Below are 14,024 nucleotides of genomic sequence, written 5' to 3' on the forward strand. Positions count from 1 at the left end.
AAAGAAAAGAAGAAGAAATATCATTTTTTATACTTTAATAATAATTAACTTTTATATGTTTTTTTATCAATTAAAAGTTAAAAGTTTACAATTTAAGTAATATATATATATATGGACAAACCTGCAAGATAACTTATTTAACTGTGAGTTTATGTAAACTTCACAAATAAAGCTTTTGGTTTGACTCACTTTATTTGAAAAAAAAAACGAAATGAAATATTTTTTATTTTAATAAATATTTTATTTTTAAATTTTTTAAAATGAAAATAAATTGAATGTGTTAAAATCGGTAAAATAAAACATCGGTAATAAACTGACTGAAATCAATAATGACCTGGTGAAAACTAGTATTAAACCAATTGGAATCCATTTATTTTAAAATTTTGAATTTTATTTTATTTGTAGGAAAATATATTCATAAATTGCTAATAATTAACTATTTATTATGAATATTTTATCTTATGAATCAGGTACAATGGTCCTTTTATGTATTTTTTTAACTTAATTTTTTTATTCAATATATTATATTAGATTGAAAAATATATATTAAAATTTACTACTATTTTTTATTCCGATTCAACTGCAAGCGAATTGTTAAATCATAAATCAATGTCTTTACTGATTTAATCTACAGTTTGATTTTCTCTAGCTACCAAAGAAATAACAGTTGCTGCTTTTTCTATCTATTTATTCTCAAGAACTGTAGCCTGTATTCTCCGAACTTTCTTAGCTGCATAAATCTCCCATTTTTTAATGAGGGAACATGAGAGCATAGTAGTTCATCATTTATCAATATTTTTATTAAAAAGAAAAAGAAAAATGGATATGAAAAAAATGGAATATTGATTAGATAGAACAAGGAATATGTGATATTTCACTATCTTGAAAAAGATGTTGTATAACAAGGTGAACAAAGTACCCCCAAAGCAGGCATAGGATGGTCTATTGAGTGGTAATGGATGAGCAGCCAGGAAACATGCCAATTCTAACGCCAAATCCTCTTTTACTGTATTGTCCAATTTCAATCTTTGAACCGAATTCCACTCTCCATCTGTCAAAATATTCCATATATTTATTTTCAGTTCTTTCCAAAGCAAACTCTTTTGCTGTCCCTATTGATCTGTTTGGTTTAAATTTGATACACTTAACTTTGTATGAATTTTATCTAATCATACTAAACAAAATTACATTAATGGATTTTCTTTCATTTTCTTCTAAGTCATATTGTAGAAGACACTTTATTTCAATGAAATATTTATTATGTTTTTTCAATTGGCCGTGCTTGTGTATCAGATCAAACCGTCCAAGCCCATTTTTATACTCGCTTGAGATGCCGTGGATTGCTTTTGGGGTTATTAGATTTCTTGCCATGTTTCATGTACAATGGAACCGTCTTAGATTACATAGACACTTGGACTCTGCTTTCGATTGTACTTTATGTACATAATATTCTACATATAAGCTCTTTTTTTTACATGTTTAGTTCTTTACTAATGTATGGGAATTATTTTAGGTAAAAAGGCTGTACTTCGTGCCATTACGGAATTAAATATTAAATAGCTATAAAATATACGTAATCAAATTTTTATGTGATCTCAATTCTCATTTTATTCGTTCTTAAGCTTGATTAATTAATAGCGATATATTCAATATAATATCACTTGCAGATGTAGAATTTTGATTTTGTGGTCGCTATCAAGTAGGAGGCATCATGCTTCAAAGAAGTAAAAAATAATAATAATAATAATTGGAGGTATATCAGCTCCACTTTATTCGCATTAGTAACTTGGGCTTTTTAAAACTAAGTAGTGCACTTAAAAAAAAACTATATAGTGGCGTATTTTTTAAAACTATTTATTAAAATATGAGAAAAAAATAATATTTATTACTTTAGAATGATTTTTGTCATGCGACAAACTATCCCATTTTGTTATATATGTGTATGTGTCTACGCACATGTGCAATGCAAGCAGTGGCAAGTACTAGACTTCGTAGATTATCAATTTTTATTCAATTTTTTTAAGTTCTACTTCATATAATATTCCATAAATTGATAATGTTAAATTTAAATATATTTAAATTTTATTTGGTTTTCTATAGTCACTTGAGTAAAACTACTATATTTTATAATGATACTTACTTTTTGTCAAGGTTTCAAGGTTTTAATTTTTTTGGTTTTTTGTCAATTCTAGTGGTCTTTTGTTATGGGTTCATACTTATCATCTTTAACGAAACCCATTTCGGCTTAGTTTTTCTGGTCAACAAACCCATTGACACTTCCCCAACCAAATCTTTGTTTTGGGTCGTTGGGCCTTGTGGTTTATAGAAACTAGAGTCCGGATAATGCGAAAGACTTATCATATCATGTAAAAAGAAATGTCCATATGGTGGAGGGTAATTTCTTAGCCACTTTTTAAAAATCAAAATTTAGAAGTCACTTTCAAATTTTAAGTTTTGAAAGCTAATAATAAATTTTGAAATTTTATTTTCAAAAAATATATAAAAAGAAACAGTATTTTAAAGAAAAGTGATAAAAAATTAAAATTTTTGATATAAATAGTCTCTCTAAGTAAAGCTATTAAGATGAGTTAGCTTGAATTCTAACTATTTTTTTATTGTATGAGATGAGAAAGATGTATGTTTCTTTTACCAACATGCCTCAATTAATAGCATGAAGAATGTTAGTAACACTCTATTTTATATTTTTTTAATATATTTTTTATTATTAATTAAAATTTATTAAAAATTAGAAAAGTACGAGAATGAAATACACACCGTTAATTACGTTAACAAAAATAGACTAGGACACAAAATGCGGAGAACTGATCCAACACTATACAAATTATCAAAGGAGAAAATGTAAACTCCAAAGATCAACACATATAAGGGAACCCCATTAGTACATCCACTAGATTTATATAGTACGTGTACACGCAATCATAACATTTCAGCTTTCAGCTGCAGAAAAACCGTAGATACACTACCATAGGCACTCGAATACTTTCAGATTTCCTTTATGTAACATACAAAAAAGGGACCAAAGTAATGATATAGTAGTGACACTAGTTGACACTATTTAATGAAACCAATGATCTACCTGCCCAATTACGACGTGGTAACTTTGGCTTTTCATTATTGTCAACATTTGCCCCACCAAATAGAGCAACTGCTTCTTTGCTATTAACAATAATAGGCACTTCGGGTGTTAGAACTTGAGGCCTTCTGAATCGACCATAGTATTTCTCTATCAGATCAAAGCCTTCAGAACCGATTTTGATAAGGTTTGCTGGAGATGCCGATGGACACATAGTGTAATCAAGTTAATTTTGGGGGTTGTTTAGTTTCTTGCTCCCAAGTACAAAGCCCACGGGCTCTTATATAGATAGCAAAAGTGGTTTTAGTTAACATAATTACTATGTACGATGGAACCATATTGCGCGTAGAAAATTACAAGGGTAACATGAAAGATGCGTTTGTATAAAAAATAGTGCTTGGGACACTTGTTTGGATTATGCTTCACGCATATGGGAGGAAGCATCTCTTTTTATATTGCATAAATATCTTGGGATCATTTTGACACAATAAAAGCTATCTTGTTCACGCCAATATGGATCTATTTAATTTGTTTAGGTGATTTTAATTCTGATTTGATTCGTTTTAATTTTGATTAGTGAAGGGATATTTTCAAATTAATATCACTAACAGAGGGGGTATTTGGTATTTTGCTCCTCGTTGGGTATGATATCATATCAAGCTATTTGCTGCACTTTTTTGCGTTAAGATTAAGAACACAAAACAGCAAAGAAGCTGTGAAATGTGGCAGAATCGTTCAACTCGAATTGATCTTGTCTTAAATTCAGATAATCAATCATGATAAAGGACATGGAGAATCTAATTCCCTGCTGGACCCTTCTATTATTAGTCCACTTTACCTATTTATGAAAAATTATCTGGTTACTGATATTACATTTTAATTTTATGGTTGTATGACTAGGTTATACCATTTTTTCAGGCCATAGTCATATCGTTTTACTTTTCACCTTTTAAAATAATAAAATGATTTATTCTTATACTATAAGTCTGAATATTCACTCTTAAACAAGATAACTTTAAAATATCTATTCAGCAAGTCACCTGACTTTTTCAACATCAAATATTATGTTTTGTGTGCGCGCGTGTATATATATATTCTTCTCAAGTATTATTATTTAAATTTAGTCAATTTAAATTGTAATGGTTTATATCAAATTAATAGACACAAATTATATGTCTTGATTCAAATAATTTATTTTCATACATTTTTTTAATCTCAAAAAGTTTATGTATATTTTATTTGTATTTAATAAAAAAATTATTATTAACAACAAAACAACTATCACTATACTTTTTTTCTTAAAATAGAAGACCTTGAGATATTTCTTCTTTTGCAATTCTTTGTATTCTCGTACCCCACCTCCCCCTCCCAAGTACTACGATTGAATCTCACCATGTGTAGACAGAACGATTTTGTAGTACATCTCACTTTTTTTTAAAAAAAATATCCTTAATATTTTTGCATACAAAGGACTAAAGCATCTTAATCATATTTTACTTCTCACTCTCCTATTCTTTTTTTCAATTCATTTTTTTCATTAAATTTACAAACTAAAATATCCAACAACACGTACTATTAAAGATGTTAAACAATGAGAGCACATCTAGAGTGCATAACCAATACACAAAAGAAAACAAAGTATACATACTCAATTTTAAATACAATTTAACAATCTTAACAGCTCTAAAATCTAATAAAATCAAGAACTAAACTTATTAAGGCAAAAAAAGAGAGAGAAAGTGACCTAATTGAGAAGAGATAGGAAAAAGAAATTCTCACAAAGAAAAGAAAAATGCCCATTAATTAAATATGAATTGAGATCTTTTTTTCAGTCAACTTCGTGGTGTTGACTTACAGAATATTATTACGGGTAAAGGGTTAAGGTGTTTAGTTCTGGGCCATCCTTTGAGAATTCCGACACATATAAATTCGATAGCTATATATTGAGTATATTAAGTAAGAGTAACCATTTTTATAAAAGACTAATAAAAAAAGTTAAAATCCTAGCCTCTAAATTATATTATAAATAATTAAAATTAAATATAAAAAAATGTATTTTTTAAAATAAAATTTAATCTTAACGGTTGACTGACGCATGATTATACTTCTTAAGTAGAAAAAGTTGGTGAATGTATTGAGACTTTGTCTTTGTTTGATTCAATATTACTAAAGAACAAAAGCCACCGTATGAGAATTTAAATAACGAGGGAAAGAAGCATCCTCATTGTGTTGTGGGACAGCAAGTGCAGCCACCTTTTCCTTCAAAGTGCCAAGTGCCTATATTCACAGCAACATACAACAATTGCCTCCATTTCCCTTCCCCTATAAATACACCTTAACCTTATCTCCAATGTCTTCCCCTCTACTTTCCATTTCAGAGTTTCATACCCAATTCATTATTCATGTCCTCTTCTAGATTCGATAGAGCTTCAAGCGTGAGAGAGAGGGTGCAAGATACCCTCTCTAGTTACCGCAATGAATTGATCTCTCTTCTCTCTAGGTGAGAATATATGATTAATTTGGCATTTTGGGTACTCTAATTAATATTTAATTCTTCATACATGCTAAGTATGTGTGCCATGAAATGATAATAATTAAGTACTTTTTTGGTTGCAATTTTGCAAAGGTATGTTGCTCGGGGCAAAGGAATACTACAACCACATGACTTACAAGATGAGGTAGAAAAGATTCTTAGAGAGGTTGAAGGGATGCAGAAACTCAAAGATAGCACTTTCGTCAAAGAGCTTGAATATGCTAAGGTTGGTTTTTTTTATTAGATCATAATCACAATGAACTAATGGGGCTCTTTATTCAGCCCCGTCTGTTGTTATCTAAATCACACCATGGATTTTATACTTTAATATGTGTGCAATTTTTGTCTTCCTGATTTTAATAACTACATTTAATCTTTTTAATTTTTTAAATGTTTAAATTAAGTCATTTATTCTAAAAATAAAACATTATATTTTATTTTATTTATATATTTATTTATTTATATAAATCAATAAAATGCACACTTTTATTATATTTTTATTAATTATTGAATAAGATTTTAAGATAGAAGACTTAATCTGAACATTTGAAAAAAAAATAAAAAAAACTAAATATGAGTAATTAAAACTAAAAATAAAATAAAATTGTACATATATTATAGGGATAAAAAGTGTAATTAAACCTGAATTATATTATAAGATTTTTTTAAAATACATACATTGATTATAAAACATTATTGGCAGTATTTGTATTGTTACGACTGTTAAAAAAACATTTTAAAATAAAATTATTCAAATCTTAATTATTTTAAATAAATTGGATTAGAAGATAAACTAAATAATTACTCATTATTTACTGAGGAAAGAGTGTTAGAAATACTCTATTGTAAAGCTTTTGATTAATGATTTTGCAACTCAAAAGCATAAAAATTAATGAAATAAAATCTAATAAGTTAGTATATTATACATCGGACATGATTTTATTACTTCATTAAATCTCCAAATTTTCTAACATGGTGTTGCCTAATCTTAAACTTTAAACGGGTTGCTAAGATAGTTGATTCATTAATATTACATAGTATCATCCTTGGTTATTGGGTTGTCTATACAATCCAAACATACCAAATTCACTATCACATATAAAGTGCCGAGTTTACTTTCAAGAAAAATTTGTAATAATAATGTAAAAAGTAGCCAACAGAAAACTTAAATGAACCGCGTATTCATAACACCCCCAACACCCCCCCCCCCCCAATAGTTTGACACTTATTGTTCTATTTTTTTAAATAAATAAACAAAAAGGTTATATTTTCAAATAGAATAATGATATTTTTCTATAAAAATTATACTTTTTTTTACAGTACATTATTTTCTCTCTATCTGTTCTTCTCACCACTTATGTTATCCCATAAATTTCTCTCGTGTTTCTGTATCTCTCCTTGTTGTAAAAAAAAATTGTGAGAATTTTAAATAAGAACAATATTATTCTTTCAAACACAAGATATGTTGGCTTATGAAACATTCTTAAATTTAAATATTATATTGACTCCATTTTTCCTTACCGCTGCAGGTTATAATAATGATAAATGCTACGCGATGCTTGTTTTTATCGATTTTTCTTTAGTTTTAAGCTAATTGTTCTTGTTGTTGCAGGAAGCTATAGTTCTACCTCCTTTTGTATCTATAGCATTGCGTCCAAGACCTGGTGTTTGGGAGTATGTTCGTGTTAATGTATTTGAACTCAATGTGGATAATCTTAGTGTAGCAGAATACCTTCGATTCAAAGAAGAACTTGTAGATGGAGAGTAAGGGTTATCTTTGTTACGTGAATAATTTTTTATAGTACTTATTGAATTTTATATTTGATAATAATGATAAGGAAGGTTACCATTTTCCAAAATGTTCAATAAAATAAATTATGTATGATTTTGTAGTTTAAGTTTGACTTCACATAGATGATAACATGATTCTTGAAAGTTTGATCCAGGTGCACTTACAACTATGTGCTTGAACTAGACTTTGAGCCATTTAATGCAACATTCCCTCGACCAACTCGATCATCCTCCATTGGTAATGGGGTTCAATTTCTCAATCGTCATCTATCATCATTCATGTTTCGTAACAAAGAAAGTTTGGACCCTCTCCTTGCATTTCTCCGCACACACAAATATGATGGCCAAGTACGTTTCTGTATTACATTTTGATTCTGCTGAAAGCAACATATTCAATCATTAAGATTAAATAGAGAGAAATTCTCTCACTTTCTTTTTCGCTCCTAATTTCTTCCCTTCAGTTAAGCTAAGTTTTAATGTGAATATTAAATTATAGTACGATTCTTATTTTACCTTCATCATTTATCTTGCTCATGCATCACGTTAGAGTGCTCCTTCAATTGGGTAAACTTTTTTGACAGATGTAAATTTATAATTATATTTTTACTAACAATATATTGTGTAGGCAATGATGTTAAATGATCGCATTCATAACATATCCAAGCTCCAGTCTTCTTTGGCAAAGGCAGAAGAATTCCTTTCTAAGCTCTTACCCAATACACCATATTCTGCCTTTGAATACGAGTAAGCAAGAATCTACCAAAAAACTGATGTAATAATGAATTTTCAAAAGATTTGAAGCTAACTATATGTATAAGTCCATTTATTTACTGATAACAAGAATTAGATATCATTTTTTCTTCATTATTTGGGTGTAGACTACAGGGAATGGGATTTGAAAGAGGTTGGGGTGATACAGCACAAAGAGTGTCAGAAATGGTGCATCTTTTACTAGACATCCTTCAGGCTCCTGATCCAAACACCTTGGAGACATTTCTAGGAAGAATTCCTATGGTGTTCAACGTTGTAATTGTATCACCGCATGGTTATTTTGGCCAAGCAAATGTCTTAGGTTTGCCTGATACTGGTGGGCAGGTATTATTTTTTAAGTCCTATATGATTCTACATGATATTAATAATTGAAATTGAAAACTTGCTCATTGTGCATATTATGTTGACTTGCTAATACTTCAGTAAGAATTATAATTCTTTGTGTTGGTTGTAATTAATTCTTTCTATCATCTAACAATGAATAGATTGTTTATATACTTGATCAAGTTCGTGCTTTGGAAAATGAAATGCTACTCAGAATTCAAAAGCAAGGGCTTGATGTGTCTCCAAAAATTTTGATTGTAAGTTGTTCCACAAGTTCTCCTCACAACCTTCCCCCCATCACACTTATATTTATGACCAAAAAAATATATTATTGACATCACATTATATTGAAGCTTTTATGGTGCTTCAAGGTTACAAGATTGATACCAGAGGCAAAAGGGACAACATGCAATCAGAGACTAGAAAGAGTTAGTGGAACTGCACACACATATATATTGCGAGTACCTTTTAGAACTAAGGATGGAATTTTGAGAAAATGGATTTCAAGGTTTGACATATGGCCTTATCTGGAGACATTTGCAGAGGTATATTAGCTTATTTTAAATTTTATCTGTTATGCCTCACTTTTGTCTTTCTCCTCCCCTGTCTTTTCATCAAAATAATGTTACCGAATGTTAAATAAGTATATAATTTGCACATTTACATTTTATTATTTGTCTTGCATTAGAATTGATTATTAATGTTAGCCTTACATCAAAGTTGATCAAACTGAAAGTTGGATGTACACTTGAAACTAAAAGTCATTTCTAGTCAATAACAGATAAAAATGTTTGGAAAAATATATTTTTGTTAATTGATATCAATGCAAAGTGATCTATGTAATAATAATTTTCAATATTGTGGGATCTTTTCTTTTCCTCTTTGCTTTTAATCTATGTTATAAAAGTGTAGGATGCAGAGGAATTGTAACCCTATATACCACAATCTAACCTACAAGTGCTAGTGTAGGTTGAAGACATTTCATTAGTTATCATTTCATTTACTTCTAAGGTAACAAAGAGCTCAGTAATCTTATGCCTTGCTTACATAGTCTAATGGCATTTCTAATTTGTGAAACATGATTATTTATTACTATATGAAAGGATGCCTCAAACGAAATCGCAGCTGAGTTACAAGGAATTCCAGATCTAATAATAGGCAACTACAGTGATGGAAATCTTGTTGCTAGCTTGTTATCCTATAAGCTAGGAATCACACAGGTATGCTACCACTTTAACATCAAGTTATAATAATACAATACAAAAGTCAATTAACTTAGATATGCTTAATCACTCGTCTTTTAGGCCTGAATGGATGGTAAGACTGATCCATCTTTTTATAATGTTATCTTCATTGAATTTTCCATATAGTGTAACATAGCTCATGCATTGGAGAAGACAAAGTATCCAGATTCTGATATATATTGGAAAAAATATGAAGATAAGTACCATTTTACTTGTCAATTCACAGCCGACCTTATTGCAATGAACAATGCCGACTTTATAATCACAAGTACATACCAAGAAATTGCAGGAAGGCAAGTTTTTTAACATGATACTTGAATTAATATTTTCTATTATTTTCATCACAACTGATGATAATTTTTTTTTAATTATTCATTTAATTTTAAAACAAATTTCATTTTAGAGTTTACATCACCATTTGATCCTTTGTATAGTGTTTTAATTTAGATCATCCTACCCCAATCTAACAAATTTTCTTTGTCTTCTGAGAATTTGGTTTCCCATTTCATACTTTTCTTGTACCCTAAAGCATACAAACATGCACAAAGTATTATAAGCATTCATGACGTCAATTGTGTATACAAAATTTCCCACCTATTTTAATTAAACTCTAAATAAATGTCAAAGTTAAGTAAAATTGATGGGAATTTTCTATTTTTCATTTTACATAAAATATACTCATGAACACATAAAGTGGATTTTTAATCTAACTTAAGCGTTACTAAGATTTCATCAAAAAATAATTGAATGGTTTCACATAATTCTGTAGTATTTGATGAATTGGTGTTTTTCACCTTTTTCTTCAGTTGTTCATATGTGATTTTCTAGATAGAATTTTCTATTCACTTCTATTCACTAACTCTGTTTATTACTTTGCCTCAGCAAGAATAATGTTGGACAATATGAGAGTCACACTGCCTTTACTCTTCCAGGATTGTATCGTGTTGTTCATGGCATTGATGTTTTTGATCCCAAGTTTAATATCGTGTCTCCAGGTGCAGACAAATGCATATATTTTCCATACTCTGACAGAGAAAACAGACTTACTTCTCTACATGGTTCAATTGAAAAGCTGGTATATGGTATTGAACAGAATGAAGAGCACATGTGAGTACATTTGTTCTCTTCTCTTTTGTTTTTTAAATTGGATTTTGTTAGCACTTTCTCAGTCAAATATTCATTTATCTTAGAAATTAAAACTAAAATTCATAGCAGTTGCGTTAATCACTATCTAGTGTCGAATGAACTAATTTTAATAAGCATTATTTTAGCCTGTGCCGTAAGACATGAGGTTGAGTAAGTAATGCATGAACATAAACAATTTTTGGAATATAAAAGATACATTAAAAATTAATTTAAAAAACAAATACTTAATCTAAATGCCCTATTTGGTGTGCTATGCAGTAAGCTAGACCAAAATTTGTTTCGTTATCATGCAACTTCAAATCAAGCCTGTTTTGCTCTCCTATATTATGATAATATGTCAATCATATCATAGTTAATAAGGAAGTTTACTACTTTATAGTTTCATTTATTATGTCGCTTTAATCTTTCCCTTGGTTGAAACTGCACTTGCTAAATGGAATAGGTGAAGTGTTTTCGAGATGCAATTCCTTAAGTCAAAACATCTCTTACAATTCCTCCATTGCTTTCATAACACTAATGGGAGATAAGAATTTTGTTTAATATCTTGTTTTGTTGGTGCAGTGGCTTGTTGAATGATCAATCGAAGCCAATTATCTTTTCTATGGCAAGACTTGATGAAGTGAAAAATATGACAGGGCTTGTAGAATGCTTTGGTAAAAGCTCCAAATTGAGAGAGCTTGTGAATCTTGTGATAATTGGTGGTTACATTGATGTACAAAAATCTAGGGACAGAGAAGAAATGGGAGAGATAGAGAAAATGCATAACCTTATAGAAAAATACAACTTACACGGTCAGTTTCGTTGGATAAAAGCCCAAATGAACCGTGCTCGTAATGGAGAGCTCTATCGTTATATTGCTGACACCAAAGGCGTTTTTGTGCAGGTAAAAAAAATTGATAATCCTCCCTCGAATTCTGTTTATAAAAAATAATTATTAGTATTTTCTTTTTATGTCAGACCCAGTTTCATATGCATTGATTAGTAAATATTATTTTTAATGTGAGATTTGTGTTAAATTCATTGCTTGTATAATAGATATATTTATTTATTTAATGTACAATTCATCAATTTGACCATCTAATACTATGATATTTTTAGAATATAGAATAAATTTATAATATATAACTACTTTTTATTAATATTGATAAATTAGTTATTTACTTATAAAAATAACATATGTTTTGAGTTGTTAGATGTTGAATGGTTATGCATGTTCTTGTTACTTGTTGCAGCCTGCATTTTATGAAGCTTTTGGCCTAACAGTTGTGGAAGCTATGACTTGTGGGCTTCCTACGTTTGCCACTTGTCACGGTGGCCCTGCTGAGATAATTGAGCATGGCATTTCTGGATTTCATATTGAGCCACATCACCCTGATCAAGTTGCTACAATGTTAATAAACTTTTTTGAGCAATGTCAACGTGATCCTAGCTACTGGAACAAGATTTCTGATGGAGGGCTTAAGCGCATCCATGAAAGGTATGTTCTTGCCAGCTACACATTACAAAAAATGAATCTTTCTTTACAAAACTAATTATTATTATTTTTCTTTTGTGTTTTGATATTATAGGTATACATGGAAGATATACTCTGATAGGCTACTGACTCTAGCCAGTGTTTATGGCTTTTGGAAGCATGTCTCTAAGCTTGAGAGGAGAGAAACTAGGCGATACTTGGAGATGTTTTACATTCTCAAGTTTAGAAATTTGGTGAGTTGTATTTCTCTCATGGAAACTCTTTTGTGTTTTTTTTTTTTTAATTTTAGCTTTTAGAGTTGAGTTTAAGTATTTAAAAGTAAAAAATAAAAGTTATTAAAAAATATATTTATGATATTGAATTTATAAAAAATAAGAAGTTTTTAATGAAAAGTTGTTGTATCGCCTTCACTAAGAATAAACTAAACAATGGTTTGTGCAATACACCTATTTCGGAGGGTGTCTTATCATTCAAGCCATTGCAATTTGACACTAAAACAAAATGAAATGGATGTTTCCTACGTGTACAGACAGATTTGTTTTCATAAGTACCACTTTAATAATTTTTTAAATACTATCTTGATGATGTTTCCCTACCTTGTGTTTTTTTAGATAAAATCAATTCCATTGGCAGCCAATTAGCAAATTTAGACTTCATGGATAGAGTTTTTCCATATGATGCTCACTTGTTCTCCTGGCTTATGGAACTAATGCGAATGCTATAAAGGTAGGTTGGAGATGGTGTAAATGAACTTCTATGAAGTTCATATGAATGGACAATGTAGAAATTATCTAAAATCATAATTGTACAATGTTGGTTGTACTTTCATGAGTTTTATATTTGTGTTGTTTTAGTTAAATAAATCCACCGTACATATTATCAGAATAACATTATTCAACAAATAGAATTTATAGTAACTTATGTTAAACAATTATTCAGCATTATTGTTGTTCAAATTTTTTTAAGACATTTTTATATTTAATTTCAAATATCATATAAATTCTCTAACGTACTAAATCTTAATATCCTACACTATGTATATTATTAAAATAATTTTGCATATTATCTTAGTTATCGAACATTTAATATATCAACAGCTTTTGGCATCAAAAATGAAAAAAAGAAAGAAAAGAAAAACACCAAAAGCCTTAAGGCGATCGATAATAGCTATTTTTATAAACAAATTTTATTGTTGTGATTGAATCAAAACATTGTTGAACAAAAGAATATCCTGCCAAAATGCCTTTCACTCACCCCTTTATCTTCTTAAATCACTTACACAAAATAGTTTAGATTTTCCTTATTTTTATATTATCTTACTTTTGTTTCCTCAAAAGAAGAATGAAAGAGGCCCTCACTTTTTGTCTTTAGATTACGAAAGTGACTCGTTACTGAAAGGCAACCTTACCATCTTCACTAGTAATCATTACATATATTTGTCCCCTTTTTTTACTTAAGAACCCTTACTTACTTATAACATTTTATTTCTTTAAAAAATAATAATTACTTGATAAATGATAGTTTATTAAGAGTAATTAAAAACATTTATATTTTAAAAAACTCTCATTTTATATTAATAGTCATTACTCATTGAAAATTTAACAGTTAAAATTATAATTACATGTATGCATATGTAAAATAAAGTAT

General features: G+C 29.2%; 1 protein-coding gene across 1 annotated transcript; it reads left to right on the plus strand.

The window, feature by feature from the left end:
* The first annotated feature begins 5,486 nt into the window (after positions 1–5,486).
* LOC113852999 (sucrose synthase 2) lies at positions 5,487–13,018 on the plus strand. The gene is made up of 15 exons (XM_027483428.1): positions 5,487–5,594; positions 5,721–5,853; positions 7,240–7,391; positions 7,574–7,766; positions 8,044–8,162; positions 8,297–8,513; positions 8,675–8,770; positions 8,885–9,058; positions 9,617–9,733; positions 9,884–10,050; positions 10,640–10,864; positions 11,465–11,786; positions 12,136–12,380; positions 12,472–12,610; positions 12,989–13,018. Exons 1-15 carry the CDS (start codon positions 5,497–5,499, stop codon positions 13,016–13,018), a joined length of 2,427 nt encoding a protein of 808 aa, XP_027339229.1. The 5' UTR covers positions 5,487–5,496.
* The last annotated feature ends 1,006 nt before the right edge of the window (positions 13,019–14,024 follow it).

The sequence above is a fragment of the Abrus precatorius genome, unplaced genomic scaffold (genome assembly GCF_003935025.1).
Source record: "Abrus precatorius isolate BTA unplaced genomic scaffold, Abrus_2018 Scaffold10, whole genome shotgun sequence".
NCBI classification, from domain to species: Eukaryota; Viridiplantae; Streptophyta; class Magnoliopsida; order Fabales; family Fabaceae; genus Abrus; species Abrus precatorius.